At 38.3% G+C, this 17,031-nt stretch overlaps 1 protein-coding gene across 8 annotated transcripts in view; it reads right to left on the bottom strand.

The window, feature by feature from the left end:
- LOC138757581 (short transient receptor potential channel 3-like) overlaps positions 1-17,031 on the bottom strand; it is a 200,480-nt gene that overhangs the window by 51,071 nt on the left and 132,378 nt on the right. For 6 of the 8 annotated variants that reach the window (XM_069925171.1, XM_069925173.1, XM_069925170.1 and 3 more), the window contains 3 exons: positions 13,182-13,235; positions 8,948-9,136; positions 7,081-7,245 (listed from right to left, as the gene is read on the bottom strand). In XM_069925171.1, coding sequence (XP_069781272.1) covers positions 7,081-7,245; positions 8,948-9,136; positions 13,182-13,235 — 408 coding nt within the window. The remainder of the gene's footprint in view (positions 1-7,080; positions 7,246-8,947; positions 9,137-13,181; positions 13,236-17,031) is intronic. The other 2 variants (XM_069925169.1, XM_069925168.1) reach the window with 1 other exon arrangement.

Consider the following 17,031-nt stretch of genomic DNA (forward strand, 5'->3'; position numbering starts at 1 on the left):
AATCTTCTCCCACAGTCTGAAGTACTACGGCACCTATTCCATCTTTTGAAGTATCTCCAGATATTTTCATCTTTCTGGATATGTCCAAGAACATCAAAAGTACTGCAGTTTGAATGGTCTTCTGTCATCCCCATTCTTCCTTGTGGTTGGTTGTCTCCTTGAATTCACATTTGTTCTGTAACAACTTCCTCAGGTACATTGTTTTGGAAGATAGGTTTGGTATGAATTTATCAATAAAATTGATCATTCCCCAGCACTCTCAATATGCCTTTTTTTTGTCAGTCTGGGCATCTATAAAATTGCTTTCACCTTGCTCTTGTCTGGCTCCACAGTTCATCTCCAAGAAATGTAATTTCCTTCACACCAAACTGACATTTTCCCTCTGTTTAACTTTAATCCATATTTTTGGATGCATTGTAGCACTTTGATAAGTTTCTTTCTGTGTTAATTTTGTGTGGATCCCCATAGGATCATGTCATTCATGTGCATGCGTACACCATTCATGCCTTCTATGATGTGTTCTATTGTCCTGTGGAACATTTTTGGAGCTGAAGAAATTCCTTAAAGCAGCCTCAGACAGGAGTATCAGCCAAATGATATATTAAATGTGCAATATTTTGTGCTACCTTCATGCAGTTTTATTTGCCAGAAGCCCTGGGATGCATCCAATTTAGTGAAAACTTTGCACTGCCCATCTCACTTGTAATTTCATCCTGATTGGAATCTGATAATGTTCCCTCTTTATATTGGCATTTAAGTCTTTTGGGTCTATACATACCACCATTCTTCATTTTGACACACACCATTGAATTCACCCATTCTGTGTGCTCCTCCACCTTCTTTATGACCCCCTAGTGATGTCATCTGGTCAAGTTCCTGCTTGAGGTTTTCTTTTAGCGGTGCTAGAACCCACCTTCGGGCATGCACTACTGGCTGTGTGTCCTCTTTTAACTGTGTCATATAGATGAATGGTAGAACATGAAACCCCTTGAAGATGTCTGGAAATCAATCTGATATTTCCTCTATGCTGTTCCATGCATTGTCACTGTTAATATGGTACACCTTCTTGAATAGGTTTAAGTTTTCACATGCTTTGTCACCAAGCCATAATTCACGTCCATCTGGGACTACTGCGAACTTGAGGTGGTGCTCTTTATCTTTAACTTTCACCTTGAGTTTACATGTACCTCTCATGTCAATGCTCTACAGGATTTGCATGGATGTATGGCTTTATCTTCATTGCCCTGATGTCATGCTCACAGATCAAATTGACTTTTGCCCTTGTATCCAGCTTGAAAGGAATATTTGTTCCATTTGTATGTAATGACACAGTCCACTTATCCTGCTCAACTCTTCTCACACTTGTCTGTTCAGTGTCTGTTGGTTTATAATCTTCCTGCATTATCACGGCCATGCAAAGTATATCACTGAGGGCAGTTTCTTTTATAGTGTGTACAGTTTCATTTCTGTTTTTTTCCCTTTGGAAAAACATTGCTTTGCATAATGATTCTGTCCTTTGCAGTTATTACAGACATTTCCATAGGATGGGCATCATTTTGGTGCATGTTGATTGTCTCATCATTTACACTTTTTGTTCGTTCCTGTTTCATTTTTTTGTTTATGTGTGTCGACATGCACAGTGTCCATGGCTATGCATTTGTTTTTCAGTGACTTTTGCACTTTCACTGAATCTTTTCATGAGCTGCAGAGCGAATTCACTAGTGTGGCACACCTTCACAGTTCTAGCTAAGGTAAGATCTGTCTCCCGCAGCAATTTTTCTCTCACTTTGTTACCAATAATCCCAAACACAATTTGATCACAGATCATTGAATCTTGCAGCAATCCAAAATTGCACTTTCTTGCTTTTAATTTCATTTAAAAAAGTATCAAAGCTCTCTCCCTGCAAATGCATGTGCAAGCAAAACATGTACCCCTTGAACATTTCATTTTTCTTTGGTGATCAGTGTTCATCAAACATCTTGATAATCTTGTTGAACTTGCCCTGGTCTTCTGCCTTGGAAAAAACAAATGTATTGAAAACCTCTAGTGCTGGAGGTCCCACCATGGTAAGTAGCAGCGAAATCTTCCGTGCGTCAGGTTTGTTAATGGCTTTCAAGTACAGCATGAATCTTTGCCACTCATGGTCGACATTTCCAGTCCAATTTACAGCATCAGGATTCTTCACACTTTCCATTTCTATGCTGCTATATCGACTGATTCTCACTTCTGACACCATGTCATGTTTCTTTTATTGTAATAAAGAAACCTGGGTTCTTTTAAAACAACTATAATTCATCAGCTAAAGAACTCACTCAGCACCATGTGGAGGCGTCTATCTGAAATCCACCTAAACTGTCATAAACTAGTTTCCAACTCCCTCTTGTGTGTCAGGAGGATCAGTAGCACTCTATCATTTTTTGTCTTTATTGTCAGTTTTTTAAGTCTCAATTGTAATAATTGTATAAAGAGCTAACTATAATTCCAGCATAGCTATTACAATGTCTTTTGCAATAAAAAAAGGCAACAAATAGAACACTTGTGAAAATAAATTAACTAAGCTAACTCTGAACAAAAATCTTAAGCAAATTAATTTTTAATATGAAGATACATGATGAATTGATATAATAGTATATCATGTGTTGCCAAATGAAGCCACTTTAAATCAACGAAATTTTTACATGTTTAAATGTAAAAATGTTAATACATTTTGAATTATCAATTAAAAAAGAATATTATATCCAGCTTTCAGGGCCTGACAAAGAAAGCCAAGGTTAAGAAGGAAAGAGTATGCGAACTTTCTCCTTATTTGGTTGGGACAGTCTCATAAAGTTTGAGATATACAGCATGGATACAGGCCTTTTAATCCAACTTATCAATATGCCTTCTGGAACTCGAATTGAAAGGAGTCTCCGTACAGTAAATGCCGCAGCTCTACAAATACTGATGTTAACCTTTGCTGAAGTAAGTTATGGCTTGTATATTCCGGTGATGGGTGAATGATTGTTTTGGCCATCTGGGGATAGTGTAGCTGTAATGCTGTCTTTCATCACCTCTCACACCAGAAACTACCAAGGATCAATAAGTTCAGAGTGATTTCTCAAAACCACAAATAGTTTAAAATATGAACTATAATTACTGAAGTAGAAACATAATGTGTTCGACACATTTCACTTCAAAGTACTGAGCTCAACATTGCTTTAAGTTATGACAGTTTCACTGGTGGAAACATTATGAATCTGCAATAATGGGATGTTGTTTTGTGTGACCAATCTATTCTTCATTTGAAGTTTAAAATACTAATCATAGCTTGATAAGCAGTCCAAATTCACCTACAAACATCATACATATTTGTACATAAAAGTAATTCAGTAACTCCTAAAGACTGTTTCTCTGTATTCAGCTGCTTCATTTTCTGTATTTTCAGCTGCTACTACATCTTACAAGGTTCAAATTTGTCACATTAAAAATTAACTTGACCCACTAATATTAAATCATTTGATTGGTCCTGCTGCATTTCAAACCATTCTCCCACCTTTGGCTGACAAAGCAATACATCAACAATTATAGTCTTATACATATTTCAACATTTTTTCAATGGTTTTAGCTGATTAGAATTTATGCTAGAACTTGTGTTTTTTTTAAAAAAATGTGCATGCCAAAAGAACAGTTCTTTAAAAATGATAGGCTCTAGGGGTGAATTATCGGCTTTGACTCCGTTGCATAATAATCAACTTATTTCTTTTTCAAAACACAATCGATGTTTATTACATTGGAGATTTAAAATGTGGAAAATTTGGGAGATTGTTTTAAAGAAGGTAAATTTTTATCTTTTAATCAGATGAGGGACAATTATGGTATTGATAAGAACTCTGTTTCTTTATTATCAAATTCGATCTTTGGTAAAACATACGTTTGGTAGAGATATGATTTTACCTGAAATGACTAAATTTGAGACTTTTCTTATGAAAGTACCAGAGAAGGGTTATATTTCATCTATGTATCAAATATTACAGGATGGTATGGATAAAAAGGGTTGGGATAGATCTAAAATTAAATGGGAAGCGGATACTGGTTTTATTTTTACCAAGGATGATTGGTTAGATATCTGTTAGGATAGTGTAACTAGATTGATAAATGCACATTATGCAATGATTAAAAAAGTATGGTTTTCATGAATCAGATTTGTGTTTTAGATGTGGTAATTCTGTTGGAACTTTTTTTCATGCAGTCTGGTCATGTATATATATACCATCTTTTTGGAAGAAAATTCAATTGTTTTTGGAATAACTGTATAAGATCTGACAGTATTTTTATTGGGTAGTTTGCAACCTCTGAAAGGTTTGGGATTAGATAAATTTCAACTTGCTTTTGTATATTTAGCTTTATCTGTAGCGAAAAAATGTATTGCTAGTACATGGAAAGATACAAATATGATTGATATTAATAGATGGCATAATGAGATGAAATATTGTTTAATAATGAAAAAAATTACACATGTTTCGGATGATAATTATAGTTTTTTTTATTAATAAGTGGTTGTTATATTCAGAATATTTACATTTTAATTTACATTGATTAGATCTTAATATGTATGTTTAATTTTTCCTTAATTTGTTTTTCTTTCTTTATGGCTCTCCTTAGGAGAGTTGGCTGAAGATGGGGGGGGGGGTCTTTTCTTTTTTTTCTATTAAAAAATAACATTCATGTTTATGGTTAATTATTGTATATGTTATCTACTATTTGTATTTTGAATGAATAAATAAAGTTAAAAAAATTATTTACATTACTCTACAAGAAACAAAGCTATTGGGATAGAGCAGTAAAATATTAAAGGTACCAATATCTTAAGAGGATTTTTAAATATAAATATACAAATACATGCTTGAAATTGTACATAATGCCAAAAAAACTATGCTGTTATTAATATGCAGCAGGTTAATACATACCTGATGTGTGCCTCTGCAACATAAACCATCACTACAAATTGAAACAGTTTTGCACACTTTACATAAATAAAGGCCTTTCATCTTTTAGCTTCATGCACAAGTCCAGCATGTATGTAAGAGAGAGTAGGGGAAGTAGGAAGAGTTGGAGCTTCAGACTGGGAAGCGGTTTAAAGGATAAGATTAGAGCATTAGGGGTAAAGGGAATAGGCTCAGAGACATGATTGTCCCAGTGGTGGGACAGGCTATAAAATATCTATATTTTGGGGGTGGACTATGATTAGAATGCAGGGTAAGTAGAATACATAATGGGGACAAATTTTCAACATGATCTATGCCATTTGATGCATTTATATGTATTCACCTATGGAAGAAACTGTTCCACAGACTATGCTATAGCCTGGTTGCTTCACTCCATCCTGGCCCACCTGGAGAATGAAGCCTCATACACCAGGCTGCTGTTCATTGACTTCAGCTCAGCATTTAATACATTCATTCACCAGAGGCTAGTGGAGAAGGGACTCAACACCCCTCTTTCTAATTGCATCCTGGACTTCCTAATGGAAAGATCACAGTCTGTCCAGGTAAGTAACAGGATATCGAGAATCATCATTCTGAGAACTGGCAGATCTCAGGGCTGTGTGCTCAGCCCACTCCTGCTCACAATACTGACTCACAACTGCATCGCTAAATCCAGCTCCAACAGTGCCATCAAGTTTGCAGCTGACTCAACAGAGAATGGTGTAAGAGTAACAACCTGAGTCTCAACATGGACAAGATGAAGGTGATGACGGTGGACTTCAGAAGGACCAGGAATGACCACCCTCCACAACACATCAACAACTCTGTAATAGAGAGAGAGGGCAGAGCACCAAGTTCCTTGGAGTTCATTAATGACCTATTGTGGATACTCAACATCTCCTCACTTGTCAGGAAGGCACGACAGCAACTGCACTTGTGGAGAAGACTGAAGCAGGCAAGGCTACCTGCCACCATTATGTCAACCTTCTAGAGGAGCTCTAATGAGAGCATCCTGGCTGGCTGCCTCACAGTGTGATACAGTTGCTGCAGAGAAATGAATCATAGGTCAATCCACAGGACCATAAGAGAGTGAGAGAAGATCACTGGAGTCTTACTCCCTCCCAATGATGTGATCTACCAAGATCGTTCTCTGAAAAGGGTGCACAAAATCATTGGGGACCCCTCCCAACCTGCACACAGCAAATTTCAGCTGCTCCCAATGGGCAAGTGATACAGGCGTATCAGAATCAACACCACCAGGCTGAGGAACAGCTTCTTCCCAAATGCTGAACGACGAAAGGAACTGCTCACACTAGCCATCCAAGACTCTCATTTGTACAAAACAATATTTATTTATTTTCATAGATATAATAGTTGTCCTGCACATGTATTATTTATCTGTATGTGTATTACGTCTGATTGTGTGTCTGCATGTTTTGTGCCGAAGCCTGGAGGACACCATTTTGTCGGGTTGTACTTGCACAATCAGATGACAATAAACTCGACTTGACTTGATTGGATCCTTCTGTGCCTTGTTTAATTCCATTGTACTGTGACAACTTTTCCTAGCATTAGAAATTTCAAATTACTTTTTGAATTCCTATAATAATGGTGTTAATATGAGCAAGATACATCTCTGATAAAAGGTCAAGTGAAGACCTTAGGCAAACATTTAAAATATAAAGAGTCAAATTTCATGCTATTTGTTTTTTTTAAATAGATAGAATGAAAAGAGATAACTCTTGAAGTACAAATGTTTTTTTACAGTAAGAATAATATCCAAACAATATTCAATGTGCAGATTAAGTTACTACTCGCAAATTGAAAACTTCACATTGATGTCTTTCATAAACATATTTGCATTTAAATTGTGAAATCATGCAAGCAGTGTATATTTTTCATTATTTTTGTAAAGAACTAGACTTGACATTATAGAACATTAGGTCATGTTGAGCAGAATACATTTATCATGAATTCATTTAAAATAAACTGATTTTTGCAAGAGTAAAATATTGGAAAAAAAAAGAGCCAGCTGGGATAAGAATTAGTACGCCAGAACACTACAGTGATTTCAAGGCCTTTTAAAATACCTTTCATAATGCCAACACTGCATACCTTACTACATGGTGCAATCCAATAACCAATGGCAAGAAATGGGAGTCCAATTGCAATAATGAGCACCACAAGGAATTTCATGGTGATAGATTGCTCCCGCAATCCTGAGAGGTTTTCATACCATATTGTTAGTAATTGTTGCTGGCAATTTGGGTGTGCGACAAACTGTGAGGAACACATAAATACTGATTAAAATAATACCTCCAACATATAATGGACAGGTAAAAGAACCATTTATTATTCCAATATTCTCATACATTTTATTTGTATGGTCTCTTTTGTAAAAAAAGAAAATGTGGCTGATGCTTGGCTTTACTGCGAGGATTCTTTCCTCTGAATCAGAAGGTTCATGCTCCAAACAGGTCTTGGAAGTGAAAACTAACTCTCAATTATAGGTTGTGGTCCAGTGGAATATAGTCGTCCTTCAATAAAAGGGCTGAAGGAGTCCTCGGAATTAGTTGCTTACACCAGTCCCCCTCAGCTGCTATAAAAATGGTTCTAGTCAAGGAAGGAGTGTGTCCTTTGCATCGGGAGCATGGTAACCTTCAAATTTGTTTTGCATTGGGAGAACAGAACGTCTCCTCTGTGTTATAGAATGTCTTCTCATGCCCACCTTGAGAGTTAACGCTTACCTTATTGTCTCTCAGCTGTCCTACCACAGAGGGAAATAAAGACCAGGTAGAAAAAGAGGAGGTATTCGGACACTGAAATTAGCTTTAAAAAGTGATGGAATTTTCCGTTTCTACATCACACAAGAATGAAATAATCAAGAGTTGATGTTCCTCTTATGAGAGGCATAGGATGAGATAGTCCAGGAGGAAATTTGGTCAATTAAGTCTATACTGTTGTTTGGTAGAACTTTTCCTCTTCTCTACTCTTTCCTGTTTGTTCTTTGAGCACCCATACATACAAATAGAGTCATTCTGCAGGTTCATGCCTAATGGAGCAAGTGCCAGATCCCTGGAATAATGGCTTACATCTCTTGGAGGACAGATTGCAGTAACATGGTGACAGTATTTGGACCTTTTCAACACTAGCATTAAAGATTCAGAGAAAGGTAACAAAACAAGAGGACATTTCTTATCAAGCAGAGGATTCTCTCAATCAGAAGGAGAAGTTATTTTAGATAACGCAGCCTTGAAACTGCAGTATGAGACAGGCTTAATCCTGCAGTTCCTTTATGCATTATCTGAAATGAACTTGTTTTATCAATGCTGTTAAACTAGCAAGCACAAGAATTTCAGAAAGTCATTCAATGTTCATTGCTTTTCCACAGAATGTGTGGATGATTTTATATCTATCAGTTAATGTTGGGAAAGTTAAAATCAAGCAGGTAACATCCCCACTCAGATCATGACTCTGCATTATCACCTTTTTCACTTTTCCAAACTGAAGCTAAGGCTGGCGAAAATTTTAAGAGTCTGTGTAAATTAGGAACATATAATGTCAAATAGATTTAACCAGGGGCTGAATGATCGACTGCAACAGGTTTCTCTCTAATTGGAACTGGTAGTCTCCAGGCATAAAAAGAAACATGGAGACCTAACGCTTCATTTTGTGGAACAAAAGAGAATCTCATAGATAAAATTGCAGTCTCTCAAATCACAGGCTTTCCATTTCCTTTGTGACAGACCCTTCTAAGATTTCATCGCTGCAATTACTTGGAGGTTAGCAGGGACCCAAGGACACCAAGCCCTGGTCTTCACCAGCCTGTGTCACTTCTATATTTGTCAAAGCACTTGTGAGTCACAACAAAACAGTCAATTTAGCTGGAGCAAAATAAATTGCTGGGTATAAGTTCACAGCAAACGTTGCTAGTTAAAATTATGAAGATAATTAAATGGAAAAACTTCAAAGGAAACTGTACCTTTTTTACTTCATATTTAATGGCAAGTTTGACACGGGTCAAACCAGCTCTTTGACAGTGGAGTCCTTCATCTTGATCAGCTTCCACATCGCCATTCAAAATAGCTTCAACTTCCTCACTGTCACGGCACAGGTCAAGAACACCAACGACAAAGTCTTTACATTGCATAGATAGCTTCCGGTAGTCATTCTACATGAAAAAAAATACTGCTCGAGAAATTGGATTTGCAAATCATGTGGGTATTCCGTCTAAGGAGTGCAAAATGGCAAACTGGTTTAAAAGTTATATTTTCTCTCTTATTCTGAAAAATAATTCTTCGCTCTTTTGTGTCCTCCATGCCACAATCCCTAAACAAGTTGTGAAGCGAGAAAAGTTGCCTTGAAATTGGAAGCGCCAAGGTGACAACCTGTTCAGAGGTGTATGATAAAACTTTGAGGGAAATTTTTTTATGTCTATTCAAAATTTTTTTATCAAAGTCGATCTGAAATAAGCAATATACTAGATGGTAAAATAAAATTTACAATTCTGTAAAGAAGGGGAAGTGCCCATCATTCCACCAGATATTTTAAGATGTTTCTTTTATCATTTACAGATATTAGCTTCACTGGCAATTTTATTGACCATCTGTAACTATTCCTGTGTGGTATCGAGTCATTTTCTTGAACCACTGCAGTCTTTGAATTAAAGTTGCTCCCTCACTGTTTGGCTGGCAATTCCAAGATTTACATACAGTGATGATGAAGGGACTAAGATTTATTTCTAAGTTAGGACAATCTCCAGGTAGGAAGGGTTCTCATATTCATTCTGCCCTTACCCTTTACTGGTGGTAAACTGATGGAATTTGAAATTTATTCAGAGAAGTGAAGCAAGTAGCTACAATAAATTTTGTCGATGGTCATACAATGATGACAGTGAAACATGAAAGTCTGCAGACGCTGTGATTGTAGTAAAAAGACAGAAGTGTTGGAGAATTCTATGTTTTACTCAAACCTTGAAGAAGGGCCCTGCTCAAAATATCAGTTGTACTGTACATCTTAACCTTCTATGGATGCTGCGAGACCTGCTGAGCTCCTCAACTCTTCCTCCACTACATTGACGACTGCATTGGTCCTTCCTCATGCACCCATGATGACCTCGTCAACTTTATTCACTTTGCTGTTAACTTTCACACCCATTTCAAATTTACTTGGACATCTCCAGCGACACTCTCCCCTTTCTTGATCTCTCTGTCTCGGGAGATAAACATTCTACAGACATTTCCTACATACCTACCAATTTCCACAGCTACCTCGATCATACTTCTTTGCATTCAATCCCCTGCAAGGATCCTACTCCTCCGTCTCCATCGCATCTGCTCCTAAATGAGATCTTTTATTCCAGGTAATCTGAGATGTCCTCTTTCTTAAAAAATAAAGCGTGGTTTCCCCTCTACCACCATCATCATCTCAGCCCTTACCTGCAGCTCCATTACCGGCTCATCTGCCTTGGTCCCTCTGCTCCAAGGCACCACAAGAACAGACTTCCCCTTGTTCTCAACTACCACCCCACTAGCCTCTGCATCCAATATATTATCCTCCACAATTTCCATTACCTGCAACATGATCCCATCACCAGATCCATATTCCCTTCTCCTCACCTCTCCACCCTCCAGAGGCACCAGTCCCTTTGTGACTCCCTTGTCTCTCATCCCTTCCCACAGATCGCCCCCTTGGCACCTTCCCCTGTGACCACAGGAAATGCCACCCTTGTGCCCACACCACATTCCTCACCATCATTTGGTACCACAAACAGTCATTCCAAGTAAAGCAACACTTCACTTGCAAATCTATGGGAGTTAACAATAGCTCTGATCGTGGCCTTCTCTACATCAGAGACACTGATGCAGACTGGCCGATTGCTTCACTGAACACCTTTGCTCTATCTGCATCAACCAACCCAATGGCCAATCATTTCAATTCGGTGCCCCACTCCCACACCAACGTGCAAGTCAATAGCCTTCTGCACTGCCAAACTAAGACCACACATAAATTGGAGGAACAACACCTAATATTCCATCTAGGCACTCTCCAATCAGATGGCATTAATGCTGACCTCCAGTTTCTGCTAGACCACTCCCCATTCTCCCTTTCTTCCCTATCCCTCTTGTCTCCTTTCCTCAAGTTCTCCACCCCATTCCCTCTCCATTCACAGAGCTATTCCCACCCTCCCCCTGTTTTCTCTTGTGCCTTCCCTTCCTTTTTCACCCATTACCTCTTCCTTGTGGAGCTGAGCTTCTCCTCCTACCCACTCTCCCTCACTATTTTATTTAGGCATCTGCCTATATTTTGATCATACCTTGCAGAAGGTCTCAAGCCCGAAATGTTGGTTACGTAACTTTATATATGCTATATCTAGTACACTGTTTGACCAGCTGAGTTTCTCCAGCATGATGTTTTTACTTCAATCACTGTGTCTGCAGACTTTCATGTTTTACTCCTCCAGCACTTCTGTGTTTTAACACAAGGACTGAACATACATTGTAGTTGCTTGTCATGGTGGCTTGCTCTTTTCGGAAGAGTTATTTGAGCAGTACTCATCCAAGGACATGGAAGTTTTTCCATCATAAAAACTGACCTGTGTGGTTTTGGGTGTCAGAAGATATGTCACAGGACATCAAGCCTCTTAGCTGCTTTATGAAAACCATACCATGATTTTATATTGGTAATGCCAATATTCTCCTCTTATTGGAGACCATCTTAGTCTGACTCTGTGGTGTAAACATTGCCCACCTCTCTTCACCCCATGTCAGAACATTGTCCAAGTTTTGCTATATGCAAACATGGATTAGTTGATTCTCTTAGATGCTACAAACATAATTGAGGATTGCACAATTATCAACGATACACCCGTACTTTGGGCTCTATGAGGAAAGGGCATGGATCATCAAGATCGTCAACCTTTCGATGCTGTCCTAAGGAACTCCTGCAGTGATATCCTGGGCCTGAGATGATTGACTTCTCTTTCTGCTTCGCTGGTTCCCCGTGACATCTAGAAAACTTCAATCAAATTATTCCTTAACCTTCCCCTCTAAATGCTCAGCAATATAATTGTGTAATTTCTCCTCACATTTAATTTTTGGAGCCCAGGTATCATTCTGGTAAATCCTCACTTAAGTCTGTGCAAGGGTGATGTATCCTTCCAAAGATTAAATGTTTACAATACTGCAGTTGCAGTTAACCTGAGCTTTAATAGCAGGAGCCTCACCTTTAACCCATGGTATTCCTGTTCTCCCAATACAAGGAATGAATTCCATGAGTTCACTGCATGTTCAATGTTCCAGGAAAGAGAATCAAGTGATATTTAGAACTTTTGGTCAGAAATACTACTGTTTAACTCAATGTGAATTCAATTAAATTCTTTATTTTTAAATCCATTACTTTGATTTCCATTTTTGTTCAGACGGCTGTTGATAATCCAAGAATACTACACAATAAATAACAAGGGTACAGCAGATCAAGCCTCTTAAATCAATGTTTGGAATTGAATGGAGACCAGTAAAAATATTGAATGACTTCACAATGACTATGGCTGGAGTTGAGATTATTACACGTTTTCTTTCTGCTCTGGTGATAAGTTTGATAGCATTTTGTAAGGTAAAACAGGTAACAGTTATTTAAACAATGCAACATGTTAAGCTGATCAACTATGTAAGGTATTTTTTTTCCAGGAAGCAACCAGTCTTCATTTCAGCATTTGAAAATCAAAACAAAACTGGAGTTGCTGGAATCCCAAAACAAATGGAGGAAACTCCAAGAAGGTCAGGTAGTAATCTGTGGAGATATGAACAGATTTAAGATGACTCTTTCTAGAAATGATACCTGGCCTGCTCAGCTCATCCAGTATTTTTTAATTTTATTTCATTTTCAGCATTTTGACATTTGGTGCAGATGAAATGGGGCAATGGAATTATTCTCTGTTTCATAACATTATTTGATAGCTAATCATTCAAATTTGCTGTTGACCAGCAGAGAAATGTGGTTTGAAAAGGCCTGAAAGGAAGAGGAGAACAAATATATCTAGAGTAATGTTGAAATGTGATGTAGCAAGTGAAGTTACTTGTAGGTATTCAGTTGGTCGTGAATCTGGGATTATATCACCTGTCTAATGTTTCACATGAATTATAGATTATGGCATAGAGTAATTTAAAAAGAGAGAATGGAGAAAAATATAACTACAAGAAAAGGTTAACGCTCACCGATGATGTCACCTTGTGTGGACCCTTTACCAATTCAATTTTCTCGTTTTTAAGCTAGAAAAAAAATAATGGAGAGGCTTTAAGATCCTAATGGCAGCCGAATGGCACTGAATAGGTGAGGCTACATTGTTAAATGTTGGTATAATTTTATTGGTATTTCTTCAATCAATTTATTATGTAATGGTCTCATTGATCCTTCCAAGGATTTTTGAGAACATGATTATCATAACATGAAACTGTAAAACAACAATAAAATAAAGCAAAACATTTTCATCACTTGGGTATTCAATAAAAGTTGAAAGAAAATAATCTGCACAGGTTTAAAATCTGCACAGAACATTGCTTTGTAAAGCCTGACTTCAAACTCAGAACATTAATAAATGAATAAAAGTGATTCATCTATATTTGTCTATTTTTTATGAAACATCAAACACCCCTCAAGATTAGGTTAGATTAGATTCAACTTTATTGTCATTGTGCCAAGTAAAATACAAAGCCAATGAAATACAATTAGCAGCCAACCAGAAGTTTAAAAAGTGATATATACAAATAATTATTTGCAAATAAAAACAAGCGCATTCAGCAAGCCAAACAATTATTAATGCATAAAAAGTGCAAAATGTCTGCCCTGCTGAGCGACCAGGTTGAAATTTTAGATACATATTAGTTCTGTTACTTTTCTAAAATTAAACAGAAAGGAAAATCTTCTCAGCATTGGCCCCTTGGAGACTGCACAAGCCAACCACCTGAAAATTTGATCGTATATCACTGTTTACATCAGAGCAGCGTGATTCATTATGTACTCCAATGAAGCGATAATGGTTCACTGATGTCAATTCCTGTGCAATGTCCTTTTGGTGAAATTCATCAACATTGTGATGGCAGAACCATGAATGAATACTCCCAGGACAACTGAGTTTTCATTGCTTGGTGCCAGGGAGAGACCTCACTAGGTTACCTTTCATATTTCAATTCTATCTTTCCTCCCTTTGGATTAAAATTACACCCCAAGCCAGCAGATCCCCTAAAACTCCATACTAGAGGTTCCTAATCTGAACAATCCCCATTCTTTTGTGTTTGATCTTGTCAGCTCCCTGCTTGTCCTGATCTACTGTGACACTGATCCTTCAACAGCCCCAGTATCCTGAGGACCTATTTGGCATGATTTCATGATCTTTAGGTGTTGTCAATCTTCAATACATCTGCATCAGCCCTAATGCTTTGATCAGTATCCATGCCACTGGATCTGACTCTCCACTAACCCTTACCCTTCCACTCTGATCTACTGATTCCATTCTCCCCTCCCCTCATTATCTAAAGACCCCAGGAGGGCTTCTTACGATCACCCATCTTTCTTACCAAACTTTATGGATGGCTCATTCCTGATCACTTTGTCTTGACGCGCATTATTGAAGATTTCAATTGTGGATCCTGGACTAAAAAAAAACATCACTGGTCTGTTTATAGATTGACTGTAAAGTGCCCATGACTACGGTAGGAATCAGTTTCAAACCACCAACTTACTCCCCCCAACTTGATTTTTGTTAAACAATTAGTGATTAATTACAACAAAATCAATTATTTCAAACAGATGCCCGATCTACACTCATTTTCATTGATTTATATTTCCTTCAACTGCCTATCTATTCCTTTCTGGGAACATTTCCACAGCCGCTGATACATGCAGGAAGATGGGGTGGAATCTGTGAGAGGGGATGGTGGCATGGGACAAGGGTGGCTTGGAAACCCAAAAGAGTGGCTAATGCAGATCTTGCAAAATTCAACTGCAGGACCTCATTTAATTTTTTTTCTTTCCCCATTTTCCTGTCAGCAGATCTAGGATTGGAACATTGAGCCAGTGAGTGGAGATGAAGGAAGGGGGAATTGGATGGAAGGTCATGGAAGAGGTTGTGGAGATGGGGTGAAATCAGAGGGAAGAGATGAGGGTACAGGGAAGTGTGTTTGATTGAGGGGCGAGGCAGAAAATGTCCTGGTCTATTCTATCTGTGCAATGCTGAAAAAGCTCCTACCTTCTGAAACTTGTCCTTAAACCAAGAAAGAAAAATCTGTATTTGTATTGCTATCTTCTAGGCCATCCTAAAGTGGTTAGCAGTCAATTCTCAAGGGCTTTATTGCCATTGACTGAGAGTAAGTTATTGGCCTGAAATGAAAGAAATTATAACTCTGCTCTCCTTCAAAACATTGCAATGAAATGGGTTTAAGTTAGGACCTTGAGTCTGAAAATATTGAGCCTAAGAACTCTGAATCACCCAACCATTCTGACATATGCCCACATCTGACCTGGGCACTTTGGGCACAGGTCAAAGCTCCAAGTGGAAAGTGTGCACCTGACATCAACACGTGTCAGCTGGAGTTTGAGGCCCAAGGCCTGAAGAGTCAACTCAATGGAAAATGTTCCAAACAGGAATGGAATCCTTTATACTCACCTGAGAAAGTCATAGTTCATGATCTATTCCAAAATGTGACAAAACTGCTCGGAACTGGAGAGTCACTGGAGATTTTATATTCTTGACCTTTAAATTTCCCTCACCGTGCCTACTTCACAACTTACTTGCATGCTCTCAACGGCCAATATTCCCGCAAACCAAGAATTCTAATGAGCCATTCCACAATCACATTTTGGAAAATCTGATCATATAACCATAAAACCATATAACAATTACAGCACGGAAACAGGCTAATTTGGCCCTTCTAGTCCGCACTGATCCAAGTACCCTCCTATAATCCCATTTACCAGCACTCTGCCCATATCCCTCCATCCCCTTCCCATCCATATACTTATCTAACTCTTTCTTAAATGACAAAATTGTCCCTGTCTCCACCATCTTTTCTGGAAGCCCATTCCACACAGTAACCACTCTCTGAGTAAAGAAGATTCCCCTCATGTTACTCCTAAACCTTTGCCCGTCAACTCTCTACCCATGACCTCTTGTATCCATCTCTCCTACTCTCAATAGGAAAAGCCTTTCCACATCAACTCTATCTATCCCTCTCATTATCTTAAACAGCTCTATCAAATCCCCTCTCAGCCTTCTATGTTCCAAGGAATAACCATATAACCATATAACCACTTACAGCACAGAACAGGCCAGTTCAGCCCTACTAGTCCATGCCGTAGCAAATCCCCACCCTCCTAGTCCCACTGACCAGCACCTGGTCCATACCCCTCTAGTCCCCTCCTATCCATGTAACGATCCAGTCTTTCCTTAAATGTAACCAATGATCCCGCCTCGACCACGTCTGCCGGAAGCTCATTCCACATCCCCACCACCCTCTGCATAAAGAAATTTCCCCTCATGTTCCCCTTATAATTTTCCCCCTTCAATCTTAAACCATGTCCTCTAGTTTGAATCTCCCCCTTTCTTAATTGAAAAAGCCTATCCACATTTACTCTGTCTGTCCCTTTTAAAATCTTAAACACCTCTATCAAGTCCCCTCTCAATCTTCTACGCTCCAGAGAAAAAAGCCCCAGTCTGCACAACCTTTCCCTGTAACTCAGACCCTGAAATCCTGTCAACATTCTCGTGAACCTTCTCTGCACTCTCTCTATTTTGTTTATATCTTTCCTATAATTTGGTGACCAAAACTGTACACAGTACTCCAAATTTGGCCTCACCAATGCCTTGTACAATTTCATCATAACCTCCCTACTCTTGAATTCAATACTCCGATTTATGTCTACCATTCAATGTATATGACCTATTTAAATTTGCCATTCCAAAATGTAGCACCTCACATTTATCTGCATTAAATTCCATCAGCCATTTCTCAGCCCACACCTCCAGCCTTCCTAAATCACCTTTTAATCTACGGTAATCTACCTCACTGT

Source organism: Narcine bancroftii, chromosome 3 (assembly GCF_036971445.1).
Source record: "Narcine bancroftii isolate sNarBan1 chromosome 3, sNarBan1.hap1, whole genome shotgun sequence".
Taxonomy (NCBI): domain Eukaryota; kingdom Metazoa; phylum Chordata; class Chondrichthyes; order Torpediniformes; family Narcinidae; genus Narcine; species Narcine bancroftii.